This window comes from Streptopelia decaocto (genome assembly GCF_964273445.1).
Source record: "Streptopelia decaocto genome assembly, chromosome: 13".
Taxonomy (NCBI): domain Eukaryota; kingdom Metazoa; phylum Chordata; class Aves; order Columbiformes; family Columbidae; genus Streptopelia; species Streptopelia decaocto.
This window is the reverse complement of record NC_138668.1, coordinates 15,897,715-15,922,028: the sequence shown is the minus strand read 5'-3', so window position 1 is coordinate 15,922,028 and position 24,314 is coordinate 15,897,715. Positions and strand designations below refer to the sequence as shown.

The 24,314-nt window shown below is 46.8% G+C and overlaps 1 protein-coding gene across 1 annotated transcript; it reads right to left on the bottom strand.

The window, feature by feature from the left end:
* Positions 1-384: 384 nt before the first annotated feature.
* LOC309445699 (E3 ubiquitin-protein ligase RBBP6-like) lies at positions 385-24,185 on the bottom strand (the record flags this gene model as incomplete). Its single annotated transcript, XM_082064703.1, is given in 21 exon segments — positions 385-1,969; positions 3,773-5,545; positions 6,335-6,436; positions 6,771-6,897; positions 6,900-7,050; positions 7,053-7,104; positions 9,393-9,493; positions 9,913-10,016; positions 10,691-10,869; positions 11,286-11,425; positions 11,898-11,994; positions 12,105-12,193; positions 12,551-12,589; positions 13,955-13,991; positions 16,297-16,396; positions 17,838-18,126; positions 20,497-20,638; positions 22,527-22,697; positions 22,803-23,025; positions 23,679-23,873; positions 24,107-24,185. Coding segments are annotated over 21 exon segments (5,775 nt in total).
* Between the last annotated feature and the right edge of the window lie 129 nt (positions 24,186-24,314).

Sequence of the window (24,314 nt, the reverse complement as noted above, 5' to 3'; positions counted from 1 at the left end):
TTGAAAACCTTTTATTGCAAGCAAAAAGTGACATAACAGAGCTGCAATGTATTCTGCAAGTCATTCTGCCGATGTTTTATAACTGATACAAGCTGCTTCTGCCAGTCAATTAAAAATAACTCAACATTTTTACTACACACAGACTAATTAATGGCGGTTAAAAATAAGATGCTACAGAAAAGCCTCTCATGTTCCATGCTCACAAATCCCAATTCTGTAAAAAATGTTCACATTTATAAAGTTCTGACGTAAAAATCAAATAATCAGTAATATATTAAGCGCAACACAGGCTCTATCGTCATTATTTGCAATGCTTGAATTTGTTTACAGTTTAACAAAATTTCATATTGATGGCATAGGAATTTTTAAAAATTATCTGTCATTCTACATGGCAGCAGATTTCCCTTTTTGGTCATCTTTATCTTTGCTCTTCTTCAATTTTTTCTTCTTGTCTTTGTGTTTGCGGCTCTTTTCCAATTCCATTTTGCTTTCCGTGTGTTTCTTCTGCTTCTTGTGTTCCTTCTGCTTCTTGTGCTTTTTCTTCTTCTTGCGCTTCTTCTTCTTCTTCTTCTCTTTTTTCCTCTTCTTGGTGTCCGGACTCTGTCCTGAGCCGGCACTGCTGCTGTGGCTTTGAGTCTGACGCTCGGAAGGGCTTTGACTATGGCAGTGGCCAACACCGGGGCTGCTTTGACTGTGTCCTCTGCTTCCTTCAGGCTGCCCCACTGCAGCAGCTGCTGCTGGATCCTCTTTCACCTTATCAGTGGCCTTTTCCGAAAGGTCTTTAGGATTTTTTCCTGCAGCTTTCTCATCCACTGCAGGGCCATTACTCTCACTGTCACTTTCGTTGTAGTCTGGTACAAATGCAGCCTCATCAGTGTCTTGAGTTATGTCTTCTGATGTAACTCCTGAGAGATGTGAGGAGCTGCTTACCTGAGCCTTGGGCTTGACGACACTCGGATCGTTTTGACCAGTCACATCCTCATTTTTTACATCTAGGGATTCTTGTCCCAAAGGTGGTGTATTACCACCTGGCTCTTTCTCCTTTTTGCTCTTTACTTCTGATACATGCTTCTCTTTCTCTTTCCCTGGATTTTTAGCTAGAGGTTTGTGTTGCTCCAATGTACACTTGTAATCAGGAGCAGCTTTGTGATCAGGTTGCTCCCACTGATGTGGAGGGCTGTATCTGCTCATTTTGGCATCCCCAGTGCCTGTTTCGGATGGCTCTGCTGGTTCATCTCTTGGCTCACTTTTCCGTACTGAGGTAGATACTCTGTTTCCAGAAGGAGAGTCTTTTATCCTCACAAATTCACTCTTTTCATCTCTACATTTGGAACTAGAATGATCTCTGTTGCCATTGTCGTCAGACTTTTTGACCTGGTTAGGACTGCAGTCTTTAGCAGTGGATGAAGGGCTGATACCGTGTTTCTCTGATGATCTGCTGTCTTGGGAAGACTGAGAACTATTTCTCCCATGCCCTTGTTCGGTTGCACATGCGGAGTGGTCTTTTTCTCGCTGCACACTGCTCTTCCCAGAAGTGTCCTGGTCTGACAAGGAATGATCCCGGTCTTTGTTTTTTCCTTTTTCATTTGACATTAAACTTTTTGAACTTTTTGCATCATGCTGGGAGCTTTCACCATTCACTTCTTTTGTAGATTTCTGTATTTCCTCCAAAGGCTCCATCTCTTCTCCATTGTGTTTTACAGGGTTTGGTGGCTTAGCACTCACATTTTTTATAACACTCACAAGTTTTCCTACATTTGTGGGCACCTGTGTAGATTCACTGTGTTCCTCTCCAGCCTCAAACTCATCTTTATCCCACTTTGACTGAGAGACTTGGATGGTAAGGATGACATCTTCTGCAGGGGCTGTTAGATCATTATTATACTCCTCCATGCTCTTAATGACAGTTTGGTTTGTATCTGGCTTTTCTTCAGTCTTTGTCCTGGGCCTTCCCTCAGTAGAACTGCTGCTCAGAGGAAATAAATGTACATTAATAACAGGTGAGATACACACACCACCATCTTTTGTAATAGTTTATAAAATGGCTTTTGTTTCAATTCTGAATCATTTTTCTTTTAGGATGATCAATTAAGGGAACAGACGAGAAAGGATGAGCCCACTAGCTAAGATTATGAACAATCAATTAATTTAGTATCTTCCTAATCAATTAATTTAGTATCCCCATGAGGTTCAACAAGGCCAAGTGCAAGGTCCTGCACCTGGGTCGGGGCAAGCGCTGGTATCAATACGGGCTGGGGATGGAGGGATGGATGGAGAGCAGCCCCAGGGATGGACTTGGGGCGCTGGTGGACGAAGGACTGGACATGAGTTGGCCATGAGCACCTGCAGCCCAGACGGCCAAACACATCTTGAGCTGCATCAAAAAGAGCGTGGGCAGCCGGTCAAGGGAGGGATCCTGCCCCTGTGCCCTGCTCTGCTGAGACCCCCTGCAGTGCTGGGCCAGCTCTGGGTCCTCAGCACAGGACACACATGGACCTGCTGGAGAGGGGCCAGAGGAGCCCCAGGAATGACCCGAGGCTGGAACAGCTCTGCTGGGGGACAGGCTGAGAGAGTTGGGGTGTTCAGCTGCAGAAGAGAAGCTCCGGGGAGACCTTAGTGCACCTTTCTGGAATGAAAAAGGGCTGTTAAGAAAGACGGTGACAGAGTTTTGAGCAGGGCCTGTTGTGATAGGACAAGGGGTGATGGTTTAAACTAAAGGAGGGAGATCAGGCCGGACACGAGGAAGGAATTGTTGGCCCTGAGGGTGGTGAGAGCCTGGCCCAGGTTGGCCAGAGAGGTGGTGGATGAACCATCCCTGGAGACATCCCAGGCCAGGCTGGACGGGGCTCTGAGCAACCTGAGCTGGTGAAGATGTCCCTGTCATGGCAGGGGGGGCACTGGGGAGCTGGGAAGGGCCCTTCAGCACAAACTGCTCTATGATTCTATGATTTTATGATTCTATTATTCTATTCCATATTTAATTAACAAAGACACAAGCTAATCAAGATTGTGGACGGTCTGATCTGGTAATTCCTTCATGTCTTTTTAGAATATCAAGACACTATCTTAAGTCTCCAGCAATGTCTTAAATGTTAGGAGTTTGCTTTCTCCTGCTTCTTCAGGCGCTGAAATGTAATATCAGCCCAACACTAGATCACTTCTCTTTTTTACACACGTCACACAAGGGAATATAGACGAGAGATCTCCATGGTAAGTGCAGAAAAAGTTGGCCCTTAGCTGGAAGCAGCGTAGCTGTGTCAACACGTCACACTGCTCAGAGCTAAAATCAGAACAGTATATAGACAAACAAGCTGCTATTGCTGCCAGGTATGATTTCATGTCATCCTGACAAAAGTAGATCATTACAGTGCCTTGCAATTTTTAAAATGCAAAGCATTGCATGGCGTAGACATGTCTGTTGTCCTTGCCTTTAGCTGTAAGCTGGATTTGAAGGAAGACATTGAGGGGATCCCTCTAAGAGTCAACAAGCAGTGAATAAGAGGGGAGAAAAAAGAGTCCCAGGTGTGAGGGTCAAACACGTCATCAGTGAATGAACCCTGTCAGCTTTCTGTGCAGTACACACTACTTGCTTTCTTTAACAAAATGTGTTTGTGACTCAGGAACAGTTTGGCAGGAAAGATCGCAGGTTATTCTGTTATTTTGCATTAGTTTTAGCTGTTCCCTTCATTAGTCACCATAAAGCATTTTACATTTTTGGAGGTGGAGAGGAGGAGGAAAGAAAGAACGAACAGGGAAAGAAATGATGAGGTACCTGGTGTAACCTACAGGAACTGAACTAGATCCATCAGCTGCTGTTACTCTTATTCGTACTTTCCCCTCAGCTTTATCCTGTTTAACTTTACTACTGCTTGCCTTGGGTTTCCCCGCAGGATCTTCTGCAGGAGACACATTTGCTCCTCTCACAAGATTTTCGCCAGTTTCTTGGTTCAGTTCAATCTCTTTTGCGGGGCGGTTGAGAAACGCAGATGTAGCTGTTTCTGGAGTTCGCTCTCCTTCTCCAGCACCGGGCTCACTCTTCCCCTTTGCCGATGGTTTCCATTCAGCAGCTTCTGGATTTGAGGCGTCTGTGCAAGTGGCTTCATGCTCCTCATCCACCTTTTCATCTGCGTTTCCTTTGCCTTTTTCAGGTTTTGCATCAGAAGTTTTGCTTTTTTCCGCAGGTTTTTCTGACTTGTCCTCTCTGGAGGGCTTCTCTGATTTGGTTTCTTTTGGATGGTCTTTCTTCACCTTTTCATCCTTGGCTGTTCTGGTTCCTGGGTGACCTTTTGTCACTTTTGGGTGATATTTCCATGGAGCACCAGGAGCCTTCTCATCCTTTTGGGAGGGAGATATTACAGCACCGTCTGTCTTTGACAACTCCTTCTTCGCTTTTTTCACAGGAGGTTCCATTTGAGGAGAATTTTCACAATCGGTGTCCACTGTCTCCTGGGAAGTTTCAGCTGCTATTATTGTGTCGTCTTTCTTAGAAGGAGCAGCCACTTCTACTTTCGACTTTGTCTGGTCATTCTTTTCTTTTGGCTCGTCCTTCTCTATTCTCTCCTTTTCAGACCCTGGTTTGAAAGCAATCAAATCTGCTTCCATAGGCTCATCTCTTACAGGGGTGGCATCACCTCTGCTCGGGAGCACGAACAGAGAGTCTGTTTTATCGTCTCCTGCTGGAACTGGCTCTCTTGGTGTTCTTGCACCTTCCAGCAACTCAGCACTGCGAAATCCTTCATTCTCATTGCATTTTCTTCTCTTCTGGTGTCTTTTCTGTTCATTTCCTTTGTCATCTCCCCATGGATATTTCACCTCTTTCTCTTTTGATTTTCTAGGATCACTGATGCCAGGCCTCTCTCTTCCAGAAGGTTCTTCACTGTAATGTCCAGTTATATTATGACTTCTGTGGCTCTGCCCACCAGGATAATCCTCCCTGTTTCCCCAAGCACACGGTGAGTTCTCTTGTCTGCTCCCAGGCGGACCAAACCTCTCAGGAGAAAAGTTCTCTCTGTTTACTGCCGGTAGAGGTTGAGCAGCAACAGCACAGCCCTTGGAAACCTTGCCATACCATTCTCTATAGTTCCTTTCCCATTCTCTGCGTCTTTCCTTTTCAAATGGATCTCTGACGTCAACAGGTCTGCCATAGTAACCTTTCATAGAAGATGCTGGACCTTCCACGTTCCTGTTAAAATATTCCCTTTCTCCTTCCCCTTGAGGCACAGTCCTTTTAGTGTGAGACTGGCCTCTAAACACCGGAGACCGTGACCGTGAATGGCATCTTCTGCATGAGTGAGACCTTGACCGTGAGCGGCATCTTCTGTATGAGCGAGACCTTGACTGGTAATGACAACGTGACCTTGGACTAGAACGACGGTCACGACTGTTCGCTCTGCCTCTTCTTTGACACGGTGATCGGGAGTGGGAACGAGACCGGGAATGACTAAAAGATCCAGAGTTGGTGCGAGAGTGGGAAGAGCCTGGTCTTGACCTGGAGCAGGTGTACGAACTTCTGGAGTGAGATGGAGCATCGTGGGGAGACCTGGACCTTCAATAAAACACAACACACACACACAAATGAAGTTGATCAGAACAGCTGTTGACTTAATGCTACTGCAAATTTAAGAACCTGACAACAGTTTCTGCTTAAAGGACACAACAGCTGCTGCTTCATTAGTCTAAAAACATACAGGAAGGGAAAATCTATTTGCACTCCTATCGCAGGAACCACCATCACCGGGGGCTGATTTAAGGTGGTGTGTGCTGGCCTCTGCTGGTACACGAATGTGCACATTTCTAACTACTCAGCAACTACATGCAATGCAAATCATTTTTGTTGCAGTAAGAGGCAAAAAGAGCAAGTGTTAATAGTTACAGTGCAGTATCAAACATCAAGAAAACATTATTTCACCTGAAGACAGTAAAGCTCCATTCTAAATTGCCAGGTTGGTCCATTTAACTTCACTAATTATTTGGCAATTTGTACAGATGGAAAATACTTGTACTGCAATCTCACATACAGGACCATCTCATCAACACTTCGGGGTGTCCCAGCAAAAGCTTGCACGTATCTTGAGTTCTAACCCAGTGCGGCAACTGTATGTCAGGTGAGATCACATCTAAAAGCTCTAAACTGACCTTCCAGTGATATGATTCAATGAGGGAAGACACTGACAGCGTTACTAACAGAGAATTATTCAGACTCCTGCCCAAGTGATTTTTTGGGGATAGGAAACATCAGCTATTCAATCAGAATAGGGAGACAAAAAATCCAGCAACTACACCCGTCCAGTTTCCTGCCTCCTCACAGCTGTCAGGAGGATGAGGATGTCATTACCTGGACAACAACTGCCGATGCTCCTTTTGAATCCTTTTATATTCCATCAATTCCTTAGCAAAATCATTCGTAAACTCATCAAGTTTGGACTTCTTTTTTTCCCTGTCAAAATAAGTTTGACATTTATTACAATTAAAGTTTAAACTTTATTACAAAAAGACACAATAAATGATCAATGCAAGAAAACATACTGCATGCGGATGCAACAGGTGACCTTCCTATGTAAGGAAAACCAGGTCAGAATTACTACAAGTTTTAAGGAAAGTGTTAGAATTATGTTTGCTTTAAGTTTTGCATGTTTACCATCTGCTATGAAAAAATAGATGGGAAAAAATGTCATTTTTGCTTATGTCCGATACACTTCCGTGGAAGTGCAGTGCGATACGCTATCGAAACACAGAAATGGAAAACAACGCATCTTCATTGAGCCAAATACTCCTCTGTAAGTCTCTGTTGTCCTCTGTAAAACTCCTCCCGAGATAAAGGAGGTGCCCGTGTCCTTGGGATGTATGTGTTGGTGCCCAAGCTGATGACGTTTTCCGGGGCTGGGGAATGCCCTGGAAGGAGACAGTGCACCCAGCAGCTGGAGGGTGACCAGGGGGAGACTGAGGAGGAAACTGTGGTGGTGCTGCCGCTGGTGGAAAAGGGAGCACGGGGGGTGCTGGAGGACACAGGGGAGGTGGAGCCATGGGCACGGAGACGGGTGGTGTTGCAGTGCTGGGGCCCGAGTCCTTTGGGTGTGTTCACTGTGCAGGCATCCTTGATTTGAACTTCTCAAGAAACCCCAAAACTTTCTTGCTTATACATCCTGAGACTTCAGATCATTGGTGGGATGGATCCTGGGGTTTGGTTTTATTTATGTTTAGGGTTTTATACACACTTACCATCTGTCTATAACAAACACACACCAGAATGAAGGACCTACTTGACACGGCAAGAACAGATAAAACAGGCTCCTCTCTCTCCAACTGAGAGAAAGCAGCTTGGCTACTCGAGATGACTGGATTGAAGAAATACAAAATTGTCATAAAATAACAGCATTGGTTTTCCAATAATTTGCTCAATCAGTATCAACTAAGTTGTTAACAGAAGAATGTTGGAGGATGATTTATATTGGGAAATCAATTTATTCAGCCCTATTCAGCCACGAATCAAAAGGGTGGCTTTCCACCTGATGCTTCAATTCTATTTCATTTTTATATGTACGTATGGTTACCCCAAAAGGTGTTCATTTTTCAGAGTCCCCTTTTTAATCATGTACTGGAGTTTCATTTTAAATAATCTTACTGCAAGCACAGGTCTCCTTTGTTCAAGACAATTGAAATGAAGCCATTTAAAAATTTATTACCACTTGCATTCTCCACAACTATTTGTGCATTCGTATTTCATTATAAACCAGCTTTTGCCTACGTTACGTTTTGTGGCCTCTTTTAACAGGTTACAATAGTGATCTATTGAATTTCTGTAGAATACTTACAGTTCCCAGCCTGGTCTCCCGCTGGCTGAGCAGACTGTACTGGCTCTCACTGCCTGAGCTTTTTCAGTGGAGAGAGGAGACAGAAAAACCCCATTCAGTTTATCTGAAGATAACTTTAAAAACTAAATTCTATAGTTGTAGTTAGTTACCATTGGTGGGTATTGATTGTCCTTGCGGGCCCAGGAGACTTGTCAGCGCTGGTTGTCTTAGTACAGGAACCTGACAGCCCTTTGAATAAACACAGACCGTTGGAAAACAAGCTCTGCTAAAATACAAGAATCACTGCATATTTTGGAATAAAATTTACCTGCTCTTCCGACAAACCGCTGCTGGTCAGAGAGGAGGGTTGAGAAAGTCCAGCGGCGCTCACCAGAGCAGCAGGAGCTGTAACCACATCAGCCTCGCTGCAAAAAACCCAAATTTATATCATTCAAACAGTGTTCTGAAGTGCTGCTTGAAATATAAAGTCCAAGGTAAGAAATGCTGGCTACTGTAAAAGGAAAAAGAATTGGCACTGCATTTACAAATGTGAATTTGGTTGATTCCAAATGAAGCGCTGAGGAGGTGTCTGTCTGGATTAGTGGGAGTTAAAGAGAAAGCTCACTGCAAAAACGTTTTATTAAGCTTGCTGCACATGAAAGGCTGAGAGTAGGTATAACCCACCTGCTGAATCTCAGCTTTGGAACATGCAAGAACTCAAATTCTATTACAAAATGTTGATGTGCTGATTCAGAGCCTGCCCTAGAGGTTCTTTTGGATTGTGATCTTGCACATTCAGTGGTACAGCTGAGCCTGAGCGGCTTCTGGGCAGAGCGCCTGTCTGCATGCCAGGTGTAAAGGTGAAGGGATATGAGCCCTAAACAACAGTGCAGATTTTTCAGGTGTTTTCATGTGACTTCACTGGATCGCAAACTTAGACTGTCATGTTTGTCAATACTTCAAGTTTATAGTGTTTCAATGTCTATTATCCAAGACAGTCCGTAACTGAGTATGACTCAACTAAAGAGAAATTAAAGCGCTCAAGCAGGTTTGACATAAATAAACGGTTATTCTAGGAACTGCTAAGCACCCAAAATCAAAGGGCTCCTGAGGAAAAAAGGTTCCTCCTTCGGGGTAAACCCGGAGTGAATGACAAGAAGTACTTCTGAGGAAACTCTTGCATGAGGCAGCTTCCAACTGATCAAAGGGTCCTCATTCAAAGTAAGTGAAACACCAGAGCTTCCACAGCCATCTGGAACTGCCACTATTGGTACAGAAATCACTAGTGGAGAAGCTCAAGAAGCAGCAGAATCTAACTTCAGTGTTTTGGTGTCTTTTACATTCACTGTAAAATTACACCTGCATGTAAAAACTTTGGTTAAGCTACAGATATACTACCAAAAATGTCCATGGAAGAGCAGGGACACTGCTGGTGGGACACCAGGGACAGTGACAGAAGGCAGGATTCCTGGCAGCGGAGCTGCCCCAGATGCCTGAGTAGGGCCAAACGATGGCAAAGCAGCAGAATGAGAAGACACAGAAGCTGATGGAGGAATTAGTGGATCCTTCTGTTTGGAAATTGTCGGCCGGAGTAGAGGTTGCGGGTTGCGTGTCACTGGTTGTGTCACTGGTGGTGGTGGCAGCTGCTGCTGCTGCTGAATCTGTTTACTGTAGCCAGTTCCATTCCTGAAGTTGTTCACAGCCTGGGGGCACAAAAATATTTAGAAAATGTACTATGAAAATTCAGGACATGTATGAGCAAAAGCCTCCAGAGAGTAAAATTACACGTGTATTCCTCTAAATGCTGTCAATCCTAAAATCATGATACATGAACACATCACATCAAACACTGATATTAATGGCTGGTGACTCGGAGTGTCTGTAAAGAACTTCAGTGTTGATACCGATTCTCAAAGTGAGGCGATCGTATTGAACAGAAGCATGACCTGAATTTGACAGAGTGTATCTAAATAGTTGTAAGCTTCTTAACAACAGATAATGTGTTTAAGATAGAAATTTAGCCTTTCTCAATGTGGCCTTGCTTAAGGAGATGTAAATTAATATTTTTTTTTCTCAAAAAGACTTTTCTTACAAACCATTTACGTAAAAGTCGTCATGTTACCTGGCGCAGGATCTTGTTGGCAACTAAACTATCAGGAGAAACGTCTGTTTGATGACACACTGGACATGTGTGTTCCTCAGATTCCAGTAATACTGTTCTAATACCTGTGAATAATAAGACGTATATGATTAATGGCTGAATGTGGTCTTGAATTAACAGTATGATAAATATTGAATAGTGTAAAAAATTTATAGTATGCAGCAAATAGCAGTACGGTTTTGATTTCACTATTGCAAGAGTTGAAGATTTAGAGTAGGCTGTGTCCTAGTGTTTTAATTAGTCTTTTTCCAACCATCCAGTACAGTGAGAAGTTACCAACCTCAAGGTTAACAAATATACCACATCTCAAAAAAACACGAGCAGCTTCAAGTTCTGGAGGTTTTAACCAACTCTCCTGTGGTGAGGAATGTGGATTAAATGCCGAGTGTTTGTTGCAGAGCACAGTAAGTCACCAGAGCTGGCTGCGTGATTCTGTATCAGAGAAAGGGCTGTAGACAAACTAAACGCATTCAATATCCAACACTGTAATGACCTGCACAGTTCTGTGCTCTTCTCACACCCGTCCTTCCACATGGAAAGACGGTTTCAATAGATGTGTAAAAAGGAAAACAAGCCTTCTGCCTTTTTTATCCTTTATACCGGAAGAGTCCTTTCCTGTTCCAGGTATCCTTAAGTATTAAATAGAACAGGTAACAAAGTCATCTCATTATCTCCTATTCATGCTTTCAGAAGATCAGATGTGAGGATTTGAATTAACAAACATGGGAGTAACACTTACATTCGTCACAAAAACTGTTTCCACAGCAGGGAATGACAACTGCATCAGCCATGACATCTTTACAAATGGGACATAACAACTCAGCTGGAACAAGATCCTCCTCTGAGCAGGAGGAGGAGGAGGGCGGCTCCGCTGCCAGGAAGGGAGGCTTTTCCTTCTTTCCTCTCGCATAAGCTTCCCTGGAGGGGAGTGGGGAAGGAAAACGAACAAAGTTAAAGATGAGATTGGAAACCATCGAGATGGGGAGGAAACCTCAGCCCAACAGCTCTCTGTGAAATTTTTTGAGAAGTCTTCAAGATATAAAACAGAAGCAAAAGCGGCTTTCAACGAGAACAACTGCAACTGTAAACACTCCTGAACTATTTTGCAGAAACACAGGTTCTTAGCATACCACAAGTGTAACCATCTTCCAGAGGCATGAACTGAAGGACCACCTTCCTTTAATATTAGAAAACATCACAGATTTTGAAGTTAAGAGAGAAAGATAATGCTTCCTGCCCCATAACTGCAGGTGCTGGGCAACGTGCTTGGATTAGCACTCAGGCGTGATTTCTCTTGTTCCCTTTTGGGTCAGTCTGATTTATTCCATACTTACGCATTGATAGTTGGTATTGCATATCTTCCAGTGTTTGTCAGCATAGCACCCTTGGTATTGGGATCTTTCACTTCCATCAGGAAACTCCTTGGAATTCCTGTGCTCTTTTTAATTCTGGGAACAGGCTGAAAACTTTTTTCCTGTTAAGAAAAGAAATGCAGCCATGTCTTGTCTGAAGTCCCACACTCAAAATGACATTTCAGTGATTATTTGAAGCAGCAAAAGTCTCTAATCCTCTCCTGTTATCCAGAATAAGGGTTGACTAAACCACTCATCTTCCTAAATGTATACAGGCAGGATGTTCCAAAGGCTCGAGCCGTGCTTGAACTCAATCGACAGTCTTTGGCTTAACTTCAGGGTCTTTAAAGGTGAAATATCCCTTAAGCTCACCAGCCACTCAGAAAAGACACAAACCTGCATCTCCACCAAAGCGCGATTCAGAGCGAGAGCTTAATTCAGTGCTCGAACCAGTCACTGCAGAAACTCATATTCACCGTCTGTACATGAAGGCTGAATTGGTACCTCATGCACATACACTCAGTGGCTAAACACAAGTAGCACCACAAGCACTACTAAGCACTCAGTAGCACCACAAGTCCCACACAATCTTACCCTGTTAGTTGGGCAGTTCCTTATATAGTGGCCAGGCTGTCCACAACGAAAGCAAGTGTATGACGGTGGAAGCAGACCCAAGTTTTTCTTCATGAAACTAAAAGGTTTTGGAGATAAAAGAAAAAGGGATGCATGTGTCTCGCATGTTAAAACAACCATCTCTACAATTTTTCCCTAATCGTCAGAGAACAGATTACCAACACTTACTTGACTGGATTGTACGCCTGGCAGGACTGTATCATCATGGCTTTTATTTTCTCTTCTTCGGAAGCGTCGGCTTCAGCCAGATTGGCAGCCTGTTAAACAAGTCCTTATTGACACACACACCAGAAACACATTTAAGCCCACACAGCCGGACAGCACCGATCCTGTCAAGTGCAGCACAACTCCCAGAGAGTCAGAGAATACCGGGTTTGAAGGGACCGCGGGCACCATCTGTTCCGACCTTCCTTGGCAAAAGCACCGACTAGACAGGATGGCCCAGCACCCTGTCCAGCCTCGAAATGTGCACACATTCTGAAGGTAAAATAAATACTTGAAATTATTAAATTTCAAATTACAACAGTTATCCAGCTACAGATCAAAGTATAAGATAGAAAAATACTAAGCAAATACCTTTTTCTTAAAAGCATTTGACAAGAATGTACAAATACCTTAATAAGCTGGGACACAGGTGCAGAAGAGTCATCAATCTGTTCACAAAAAATTAAACACATTTGTTTTACAATCAGAACACAGCAATAGTTCACCTCTACTGTAGTCTGACAGTCTGCACTATAGCCCCTGAGTGTCACTGAAAGAGGCATTTCCAATCCAGTGAAATTTGTATTTGCTCAAAACAAAGTCCAAACCCCAGCCTGAGAGTGCCCGTGTGGATAGAGAGAAGAAATGACAAGAACCAAACTCGCTCGAGATCAACTTAGTGCTCCAGGATATGTCAGAGAGTGGCCCTTGTCAAACGCTCACAACTGCTGCAAAGTCACAGGGGTAAGGAAGCTGTTGATTTTCAGCTAAAAAGGATTAAAACTCTGGAGACATTCAAAACCCGCCTGTTTGGAAAGCAGTTCTATGGCCTGCAGGCAGAAGTCGGATTTCTTAAAGGTGATAGCACTTCTTTCTACTCACAGGAAATAGAGAATTCATGTTCTATTTAGCGTGTTACAAACATGCTGGCGTATTCACAGAACCAGAGTCACAGAATCATTTTGGTTGGAAGAGACCTTTAAGATCACCGAGTCCAACCATTCACCCAACGCTGTCAAGTCCACCTCTAAACCACGTCCCTAAGAACATCATCTGTACATCTTTTGAACACTTCCAGGGACGGCAATTCCACCACTTCCCTGTTCCAATGCCCCACAAGCCTCTCAGAGGAGAGGTTTCTCCTCATACTCAGTCTAAACCTCCCCTGGCACAACGTGAAGCCATTTCATCTCGTCCTACCACCTGTGACTTGGGAGAAGAGACCAACACCTTTCACGCTACAACCTCCTTTCAGGCAGCTGTAGCGAGTGATCAGGTGTCACTCAGCCTCCTTTTCTCCAGGCTAAACACACTGTGCTGTTTGCTGTGTTGAATCAAATACATCGTGTTCACAACATGTACTAGGTTGTGCGGGGGTTTTGATAGATAAAGACCTGTTGCTGAATTAGTCAGGCTCAAAGGAATCCCAAGGCCTCTTCGAGAAGCTGAGATCAGAGTCTGCTGTGAGAAAGAGGGGCGTTCCACAATCACCAGGGTCCTGGCGTGGCGTGAATCATCGGACATATCATCAGTGAGACTCCAGAGCACGGACAGCCCACGATACTCATTTAGCGAATCCATGCTTGGAGCGTGGACGCGTGATTAGAATATAGTTACGTATATAAGGAGACTTGTTTCTGTAATAAATGGCTTAGCGTGATTCACATTGAATCGACTGGTTTTGCTAAGTCCTTATCTCGCTCTAACACTAGGTTTTACTGTGAAATACATTAAGTCAATGTTTGGAAAATTGAAACAAGGCTACATTGTTTAGAATTCAGTGCAGCGTGTAGAAAAATTGTGGTTTTACATACGGCTTTTGATGTTCCACTCGCTGGCTCCGTTAGGCTTCTAGAAGAAGAAATAAAGGAGATCAGAACTTAAAATAAAGCTCTTGTACCAAACATGAGCCAGCGGAAAGAGATTACAAAACCTCAACATCAGAACATCAGGTTCTGATAGTCTAGGGAATGTAGAAATGTATTCACACACATACACTGTTCTCCCTCAGTACATGCAGTGCCACTAAAAACACCAAACCAAACCAAACCCAAAATCCCATATCTGCTTTGTCACAACTTACTCTAAGACTGACAGATACAGAACACAGCAGTGCCAGAGGAAGTCCTCAGATATTTTGTCTCTGCTATATAAGTATCAGAAATATGAAGTCTGTACTACAGTGTTGTATTTTTACATAATCAACCATCAAAATATGAAAGGAACTGTTGCCAATCTGTATATCCCGAGTATAACAAACAGGTACCAGACACAGTACTTCAGTTTCTAAGAAAGAGCAGTGAGAGAAACCTCTTAGTGCCAGTTTACTTTAGTGAAATAAATCAGTCATATTGCAAAGAAATAACAAAATATCAGCAGCACAGTCTTCAGAACAGTGTTTGTGTGTGGAAGCCCAAGCACCGTGTTCAGATATCTACTATATTACCCATGAAAGTGCCCAAATACTAAATATGTTACATAGACTGTGTTGACTAAAAATAGCACTAGAAATGTCACCTGGGAGCACTTTGGAAGATTTTCTGTGATTCAGGAACCCTGTGACAAAAAAACAAAAAGGTCTTAATTGCCAGAATTTTATTTAAGATCACATTAAATTACTACAATCTTTTAGGAAATATTGATTACATTGGGAAACCTGCTGAGATTCCACAGACTCATTGAGCTGTATCTGCGTGCTACTCATCATGAACCAGACACGCAACCATCGACAGAGTTCACAAATCATTCACCCAAGCATCCCATGAGCAGAGGCCGTTCAGGTCTGCTGGGGAGTTCAGGTACAAACAGAAAGGCTCAGGCTTCCTGCCGCTGTTACAACAGCCCCAGGCTCCCACTCACAGCCACAGACACCTGAGGATGACCCAGCACAAACAAATACTCCAGATTATCACCAAGCAGAAATGGAGGATGCACGACAAGACAGCACGAAGCACACGTGTTTCAGTTAACCCCCAAAACAACGCCATGTGTATAAGCACAACGCTATGGTGCCCAGAATTACTAGGTAGTGCCCACAAACACTGCAACTCATAAGCCCAAAGTTTACGTGCACAGCAAATGCTTCATGGGTACCAGGATGCTGCTGCACTGTTTGTTCGAGACACCCTGTAACTCACCAGTCTACTTTATTTATTGAGAACCAACATAAGAAAGACATGGCAAAACCACAAGCCAGTAATATCTACTAATCGTGGTTTTACAGTGTCTGTCCTATGTGGAAAGGTTGGAAAACACGACTATGCAAACAATGCTAATGTAGCTAATATAGGACTGGTATGAATACAGAAATGGCAGCAATAACCCTGTAGTCAGGATTGCATTTGAATAGCTCTAATTTTGATTAACACACCTGATTCCCTGTCATACAGAATGAAAACCTGGAGCACAGATATCAGCTCAAGGTAAGAACAGACATGAAAAGATAACTGGTAACCTTTGGTTACATGCTAAAGTGCTTACTGAGTTTCAAGTTCGGACACGATTCATTATTCGTTCATCGTACTTGCACAAAACGCAATACACTTCAAGATATTGTCCTTTTTCTCTTGCCTGACACGGACACTGTCTTTGGGAAACTAACAGGAATCATTTATGAATGAAACTTCTTGTTTGGGTGGTTTGCCAGCTGGCAACCCTTGGTCTTCCCTCTATTGCTGGTATGCAAAACAAACAGATGTGGGGCGTAAGAACTCCTGCTATATCCCTCCCTACCCAGTTGCAGGAAATGGTCAAACACTGAGAATCAGACTTTCCCAAGAGAGGAACAAATTAGAAGTTTCCAATACATACCTGTCCTTACTAGAAAAGCAATAAAAGCAAATACATATAATAAGGAATCTCTCCACATAGAGGAATCAGGATACACAACTTGGGTCTCAGAAAAATCAACCCAAGAAAAAACCCATCAGAAGCATTTTAAAAGTTACCATATTGGAGTTGGAACCTCCTGCCCCAGCAGGCCTGAGCCGGTGAGTCGCTTTGGGACGGATACATTCAAATCTACCCCATTACAACAACAATTAACAGCAGCTCTAGCAAGCAAGATACAATCTGAATGCCTCTGTAAACTGATATCAACACAAAAAGTGAACACAGTGAACCCCTAACAAGGAATCAATGCTTCATGGGTACTCACACATCATGTGTTTTGCTGGTGGCTTTAACTCCTCCAGCAGGGACTCTTCTAACAATCACTGATGAGTTCTTTGGAATCAGGGCATTATCTTCTGTGTATTCTGAAAACAACATAAATATAGAAAAAGACATCAGGCGGTTAGTAAGAATATATATTAATATGTTATAATAGATATTAATATGTTATAATAGATATTAAATAGAACTATTACGTAGCACTTCAAAGAATCCCTTTACAGATACAAAAGCAAAATTTTAGATGTAATATCACACTTTTATTATCTCAACACACTAACGGTACATTTCAAGTAAGCTTCAGATTTGATAATCAAACACAAGCAGCAAAATCTTTTTCAGTTTTTAAAATTGTTTGAATATCAGCAGCAAAATGGTCTCAAACGTCACTAAAGGAGAGTCTGCTAATGCATGCGGTTCTTTCCTCTTCACAGACACGCTCCTGAAAATATTTTAAGTATCGCTACAGAAACAGCAACCAACACTTCTAAGGCTGCAGCTACAGGTTCTGCAGTGAACATTCTATTCTGTTTAAGTTTTAAATACATGAAACAGGAAGAGGAAAAAAGCCAAACCAGTAGTGCTCATTTTAAAGAAAAGATTGTTGTAAGAGTGCCACAGAACCACAGGGAAAAAATAATTAATGTTTATGGAATGAAAACACTTTACAGTTTGTTTATTTCTGAGAAGTCCCATCCCAAAGCCTCCAAGTCTTTAATCACATTCAAACGTATCAAGATGGCACGTGACCAGACTGAACTATCATACTAAGTAACATGAAACCATTATTATCTCTGAGAATCAAGCACTGTTTCTAAGATTTAAAAGCTTTTATGACTTCTCTAAGAACATTTCTTGCATGTATTCACCATAAATGTTCTGCCATAAAGCTTCAGTACTGTCCTGACATGGTTAACATGTAGTACCAGGAAAAAAACGGTAGAAATCAATGATGAAAGGATCCTCAAGTGCATCTGAATGACAATATCGTTGGTGTAGAAAAGAAGTTCTATTAACAAGACATTCCAAAGTATAATTTAGATACAGGGAACACTCATGTGCAAGATGGCTTTAAAGGCTCTGCTTAGATTAAAACTCACAGATAAACTCTTGATCCAGATGTTGCTGGTGAGCGGTTTCAGCAACAGCCAGAAAACCAGTTTTCCAATGCAGTGGATTAAAACAAGTCAAAGGCAAAATTAAGTCACCAAACCCAAGCCATCGGTTCTATTTCCATCACTTTCAGCTTTCTCCTCCAAATTTTGAAGAAATATATCCTCTCACATATCATTATCATTTTACCTGGAAGAATCCCTGGAAATCAAAACTTTTGCAAGCACTACGCATCGCACAACAACCGCGCATCCTTCCATGCCAAGTTGTGTGTCTAAACACAGGTCAGAAGGCAGTTGCCAGAAGAGCAACTACAAAAGAACAGCTCTGCAAGGCCCCAGCACAAGCCACAGCGACCAGCCATGGCCACATCACATTATTGCTTCCCACCCCGTGCCCACCGCCCCCGAGTACCTTCTTTGGTCTGTGCGTTGGTGACCAGCAGGTCACACTTGGTCGCCTTCAGCTTCTTGTGTGCCCTGATCTTGCACTTGAGCTCGCGCAGGGAGATATGGAAGCCGTTGAAGGTGACTGCTTCGTAGTCCAGAGCGGCGAAGAACTTGTAGTAGACACGTGACGTGCCCATGGCCGGGTGCTGCTGCTCCGCGACAGCGTCTGCTGTGGCAAACGGCGCCCTGGCCCCCACGCTGGGTTTGCCCCACGGCGACAGCAGGAAGGTCCACCGAGGGCTTTGGGGCGAGCGCTGCGGGCTGAGCCCGAGCTCACAGCCCGGGCAGGCGCACAGGAGGGAAAGGCTCCTGCGGCCTCGGCTCGGTCTCTGCTCCCTCTCTGTCCCGCAGCGCTCCCAGGCCCGGCTCAGGCGCCCCTGTCTCAGGGTTCAGTTTGGGGGTTTGCTGGGACACCAACTGTACACCAACTGTAGGGGTCACCAGCAGCACCTCACCTGCAGTCACAGTGGCACCGCGCACCCCCCGCGCCTCCCACAGCCCAGTGTGCTGTGACAAAAGGGCCATGTCCTGTCACCCCCCAGGCCTCTCACTGCTCCATGTCCCTCCTGTCACCCCCCAGGCCTCTCACTGCTCCATGTCCCTCCTGTCACCCCCCAGGCCTGTCACCACCGGTCTCCCCTCCTGTCAGCACCAGCCAGGGCAGGACAGCCTGGGGGAGATGTGGCAGGCTTTGCCGTGTGGGGCTCTGTGGGAGATTTGAGGCATTTTCTTGAGTAGAACAGACATTATATGGAACTGAACTGAACAGGCCTGTGAGGCCTATGTGACCCAGAAGAGAGCAAAACCGCCTCCGCGTCTTACGTGACCTCGTGCAGCCTTGAGCAAGTGAAGAAGAGTCAGCCAGTCACCAATTTTGTCGATACTTTTTGCTCAGCACTAGAGCTCGTGCAGATTTGTAACATCCAGTCACTCGTGAGTTTGCGGCGCGTGAACAGCAGCTCTTGTCCAGTTACGTGCAGTCTGTAAGTGCGTGGACAGGTCAAAAAGATACTTAAGGAGAATTGTAACAAGCAATAAACGGCTTCGCTTGAGTTCACATTGGATTGTGTGGAGTCCGTGATTCTCGCCCTCGCAGGGCTCTGCTGCCCGTGCCACTGGGCCACCAAAGGGAGGGGACATCTCAGGGGTCTGAGTGCATCTTGTTGCATGTATAGAAAGTTCAGTCCAAGAAGCCAATGACCATTTACATTTGTCGCCATAAACCTATGTGCTACCCCACTGGTTTTTTATCATCATCAGGCAACAGATGCACCTTTACACATATATATTAAAAAAAATAATAATTAATTACTGGGAAGTGTACTAAGGACAGGAGAAGAAATATTGATCTTCCGCTGTACTTCTATTACCAGTATTCTATTATTTCATCTCCCTTGTCCTTCAGGAGTTTCTGCCTATCCTGATTAAATGTCCATGTTTAAGGACACGTTTTCGGTGGACTGGCTGGACATAAGCCCTTCCCAATGCTCTCTGGATGGCTGGGCAGAGAAGGTGAGGGGAAGAGTGAAAGGAGAGCTGAGATGAGGTGAGGGGAGAAGAGTAAGTGGAGTGAGGAGAGGGGAGAAGAGGCGATGGGTGGGGTGTAGAACAAAGGAGAGGGAAGGGGATTTTTGAAATGTGGAGGGGAGGGAAGGTGAGTTGAGATGGAAGTAGCAGAAGTAAGTGGAGGGGAGAAAACCATGTAGAATGAAGGAGTGGGAAGAGGGAAAGTGCAAACAAAGGAGCAGAATAAAGGAGAGGGAAAGGGGATTTTCGATTTGGGGAGAGAAGGGGAATGGAGTGAAGGTGAGGTGAGAAAAAAGGAGGAGACATAAGGGGAGGGAGGGTAGTGAAGGGGAAGGGAAATGTAAGAAGGGGAGAGGAAGGGAGAAGAGGGGAGGTCAGGGGAAAGGAGTGGAGGGGAGGGAAAGGGAAGGGGGGAAGTGTGTTGAGGGGAAGAGAGGACAGTGGAGTGGGAGAGGTGTGGAAGGAAAGAGAGGGGAAGCGTGTAAAGGGGGTGGGTGTAGAGGTGAGGGTAGGAAAGGGAAAGGGAGTGAGGAGAGGAGAGAGGCAGGGTGTAGAATAAATAAGGAAGGGTATTTTTGAAATGGGGAGGGGAAGGGACAGGAGGGAAGGTAAGGTGAGATTGAAGAACAAGAGGTAAGGGGACCATTGACCAGAAGCCCCAGATCCCTCTCCGCGGAGCTGCTCTCCAGCATCTCGTCCCCCCAATCTGTCTGTACAGCCAGGGTTGCCGTGTCCCAGGTGCAAAATCCAGCACATGCCCTTGTTGAACTTTGCCCAGTTCTCCAATTTGTCCAGATCCCTCTGCAGGGCCTCTATGCCCTCCAGAGTGTCGACAGCTTCCCCCAATTTTGTGTCATCAGAAAACTTACTCAGATTTACTTTACTTACTCAAGTCCTGAGTCTAAATCATTTATAAAGACACTGAGGAGCGCTGGCCCTCGGATCCCTGTGGAACCCGCTAATGACTGGTTGCCAGCCCGACATGACCCCTTTGAGCCCGGCCCATCACCCGATTGCTCAGTGGTGTGCATGGCTGCTGCAACAGCCCCTGCCGTTGGGTTTGGCCCACCTGTGGGTGACAGGTGCATCCAGCTTACCTGCTTGGGTTTGGCAGACCCTGGTGTGCCCTTGCTGTTAGATGCTACTGCAGGTGTCATCTCCTTCTTGCCATCAGCCAGGGTCTTGGAGGCAGCTGGCCTTGTGCTGGTTCTCAGGGCCACTGGCAGGGGATTGGGGATCCTGAGGGAAGCATTGGGGCCAGCTTTGAGCTCTGGGTCGGGCAGTCAGCGCAGTGGCCCCAGCACCTTCACTCTCTGCTCCGCCAGGTGGAAACTCTGGCTGAATTCAGTAAGTGTGTCCCCAGGTGGGTGTGGACGACCTCAGTCCCAGGTGGGGATGTTGGTCCAGGATGCCAGCACTGAGCCCTTGTGGCCAGGAAGGCCAATGGTACCTGGGGTGGGTTAGAAGGGGGTGGTCAGTAGGTCAGAGAGGTTCTCCTGCCCCTCTGCTCTGCCCTGGGGAGACCACACCTGGAATATTGTGTCCAGTTGTGGCCCCTCAGTTCCAGCAGGACAGGGAACTGCTGGAGAGAGTCCAGCGCAGCCACCAAGATGCTGAAGGGAGTGGAGCATCTCCCGTGTGAGGAAAGGCTGAGGGAGCTGGGGCTCTGGAGCTGGACAAGAGGAGACTGAGGGGGGACTCATTCATGGGGATCAATATGGAAAGGGGGAGTGTCAGGAGGATGGAGCCAGGCTCTTCTGGTGACAACCAGTGACAGGACAAGGGGCAATGGGTACAAACTGGAACACAGGAGGTTCCACGGGAATATGAGAAGAAACTTGTTCCCGGTGAGGGTGTCAGAGCCTGGCCCAGGCTGCCCAGGGGGTTGTGGAGTCTCCTTCTGTGCAGACATTGCAACCCGCCTGGACACCTTCCTGTGTAACCTCATCTGGGTGTTCCTGCTCCATGGGGGGATTGCACTGGATGAGCTTTCCAGGGCCCTTCCCATCCCCAGCACTCTGTGGTTCCGTGACGCCGGTCCCGGTGGGTGATGGGGATGTCGGCGGTGGGTCTGTCAGCAGCAGGACGGGGCAGAGAGGACGGTCCCAGGGGTGCTGGTACCAGCCCGGGACGTGCCGTTTGCGGGGCGGTGGTTCCGGTAGGTAACCGCGAGGTGGCGCTGCGGCCGTACTCTCCGCTCTCCGGCGCCGCCATGGCGGGCAGGGGCTCCGCGAACCGGAGCGCTGAGTGCGTCTGCACCGCCCTGCCGCTGCCCCCGGGCCTGAGGCTTCCTCCCGGCCAAGGGCACCACCATCTTTCTCTTGGGTGGGATGTCGTCCCGTGGGGAGGTCTCTGGCACGTTGGGGATGCTGGCTGGTGCAGAGCACTCCGCATTCTCGCTGCCTGCCTCTCCCGGTGCGGGCACCGCCCGGCAGGGGACGATGCCCGGCAGTGGAGGCAGGCATGGCAAAACCACCCTGGGCTACCTCTGCAGCGCCTTCTCCACCAGTTGGGCCGTGCGGGGCGGATGATGCTGGGTGGCAGCTGGGGGGCTGGCCAGCGGACCCGGCAACAGGATCTGCAGGGAGCTCAGGTGGGGCTCTCCAGAGGAGCCTTCAGGGGATCCTTCTGGGATTCACCACAGGACTGTGCTGTGAAGTCTCCTCTGAACTGTCTTGAGAGGTCCCCAGAGAGCTCTTCTAAGAAGTCTCCAAGGCACCCAGGTCAGGAGGACAACCGCCAGCACGCCCTGCTTCCCCTTGGGGTCCTGCAATGGGGAGGCTGCCATCCCCCAAAGGGGTTGGAGTCCCCCAGTGTCACTGCTGCCAGGCAGTCCTTAGGGCATTCACCCTCTGCCCCATTCTCCAAAAGCTGAGGATTTCACTGAAGGACAGCTGGCAAGGCTGTCAGGGACATTGGGGAAGGGGTCTTCACCATTACCAGCATCACCACTGCCACTTGCTCCTTGTTGCAGCCACCCTCTGCCCTGTACTCCAAGACACGGGGGAGCTTGTTCAGGTAGGTGGTCAAGTTGGGGACGTCGGGGATATTGGGAACAGTGTCCCTGCCATCCTCCAGCCCCACTGCCACTACTCACTCCTTGGGGCAGCACTCATCCGCCACTTACTTGGAGAGGTCAGGGGGCTCATCGATGACCTCAGTGGTCATGCTGGGGACATTGCCAGTCAAGACAGTGTCCTCCCTGTCCCCTAGCTGCGCTGCCACTGCTTGGTTCTGGGGGCAGTGGTCATCTGCCACGTACTCTGAGAAGTCGTGGAGCTCATTGAGGAAAGCAGTGCTGGCAAGGCACTTGGGAAACCAAGGACATCAGGGACATATCCTTGCTGTCCCCCAGCCCTGCTGCCACAATCACTCCATAGGGCAGCCACGCTCTGCCACGTACTTGGAGAGGCCACGGAGCTGCTTGAGGAAGTTGGTATAGTTGGGGATATAATTGACAGTAACCTTGCTGTCCCTCAGCCCTGCCACCACTGCTCGCTCTTTGGGGCTGCTGCCCTCTGCCCTGTACATGGGTAAGTCAGGAACCTTGTTGAGGCAGGTGCTCATATCAGGAGTGTCACCTTGGGGCGGCTGCCCTCCACCATGTACTCGGAGAGCTTGTGGAGCTCATTGAGGAAGGCAGACAAGTCAGGGACACTGGGGACGGTGTCAGATGAAAATTGCAAATACCAAAGGAAGCATCCCTGAAAGGAAGATACTAAATGCTTCCAACCAATATAAACCTGTACACATCTTCTAGGGATTGTCTCAGGTATATTATTGCATAGAAGCCTGTGAAGAATGCAGCTTGTTTTTTCTGATCAAGGCCAGTATAATAAATTATTTTCTTCCTTATCAATGCAAATAATTTGTCCTTAGAAGAGGCTGTCCTGAAAGGCATATCAGATTTCCTTCACCTCTCAGAGCTGCTTCCCATGGCACCACTTGTATCAGTGCCTCGACTACATGAAAGTCGTCTCCTCTGGAGTCGCAGGTCCGTGCTCTGCTGCTGGCCTCGCTCACTGCCCTTTGCATCCAAGATCCCACCCTGTCCTGGTCATGACAACCAAGGCTGACACTGATTATCACATCCCTGACCAGCTCTTTGTTGCTGTCAGGAAAGGCCTCAGCAAAGGCAGCTGGCCCCTGCTGGCTTCCTGTTGGCCACCGGGGTGGTCACTGCTGCTGATAAAGCAAACAAAGTCAACCCAGCCCCAGGGCAATATGAGCTTCCCTCAGCTGGCCCCCCACCTGTGCTCTGCCAACCCCCACACCTCACCTGTAGGCTTCATGGTGTTTCTTCCAATCAGCAGAGCCAGAGTGGGCTGATGGGAGCTGGTGGCAGGGACGCTGTCCTCCATGGCCACCCTGTCCTCGTTGGAGGCATCTGTTGGCTCCTGGGCACTGCTGGGCAGGGTGTGGAGCACGGAGGGGCCCCGCACCTGCTGAGCCCGAGGCCACGGGGTGGCAGGGGCTGGAGTGGGCAGGGACAGGCATTGGGCAGGAGCTCATGGTGTACAGGGGCTGGTGGGGCACCAGCATCCCCGTCACCACCTGCTGTCCCAGGAACAGGCAGGGGAATAGGGAGCAGGCACATGGGGAGCTGTGCCAGCCGCCCCAGGGCCCCTGGCAGCATTAGGCAGGGAGGCAGCAGCATTAGGCATCCAAGTGCCCCATTTCTGAAGTTTTTGGCTGGGCACCCCTCACATGCAGGAATGTCCTTCCGCTCTTCGCTCTTCAGGTGGCTTTTGAGCTCCTGCTGCACGCGCAGCCTTGGGCAGAGCATGGGGAGCAGCAGGGCTGGGGCTGCAGCCGTGCCCTGGCTGACAGGTTTGGGGGGTCATTCCTCATCCAGACGTTGCTTCTCTCCCTGGGAAATTCCCTGGCCAGCTCTCTCCTGGACTCCTTTATTGCA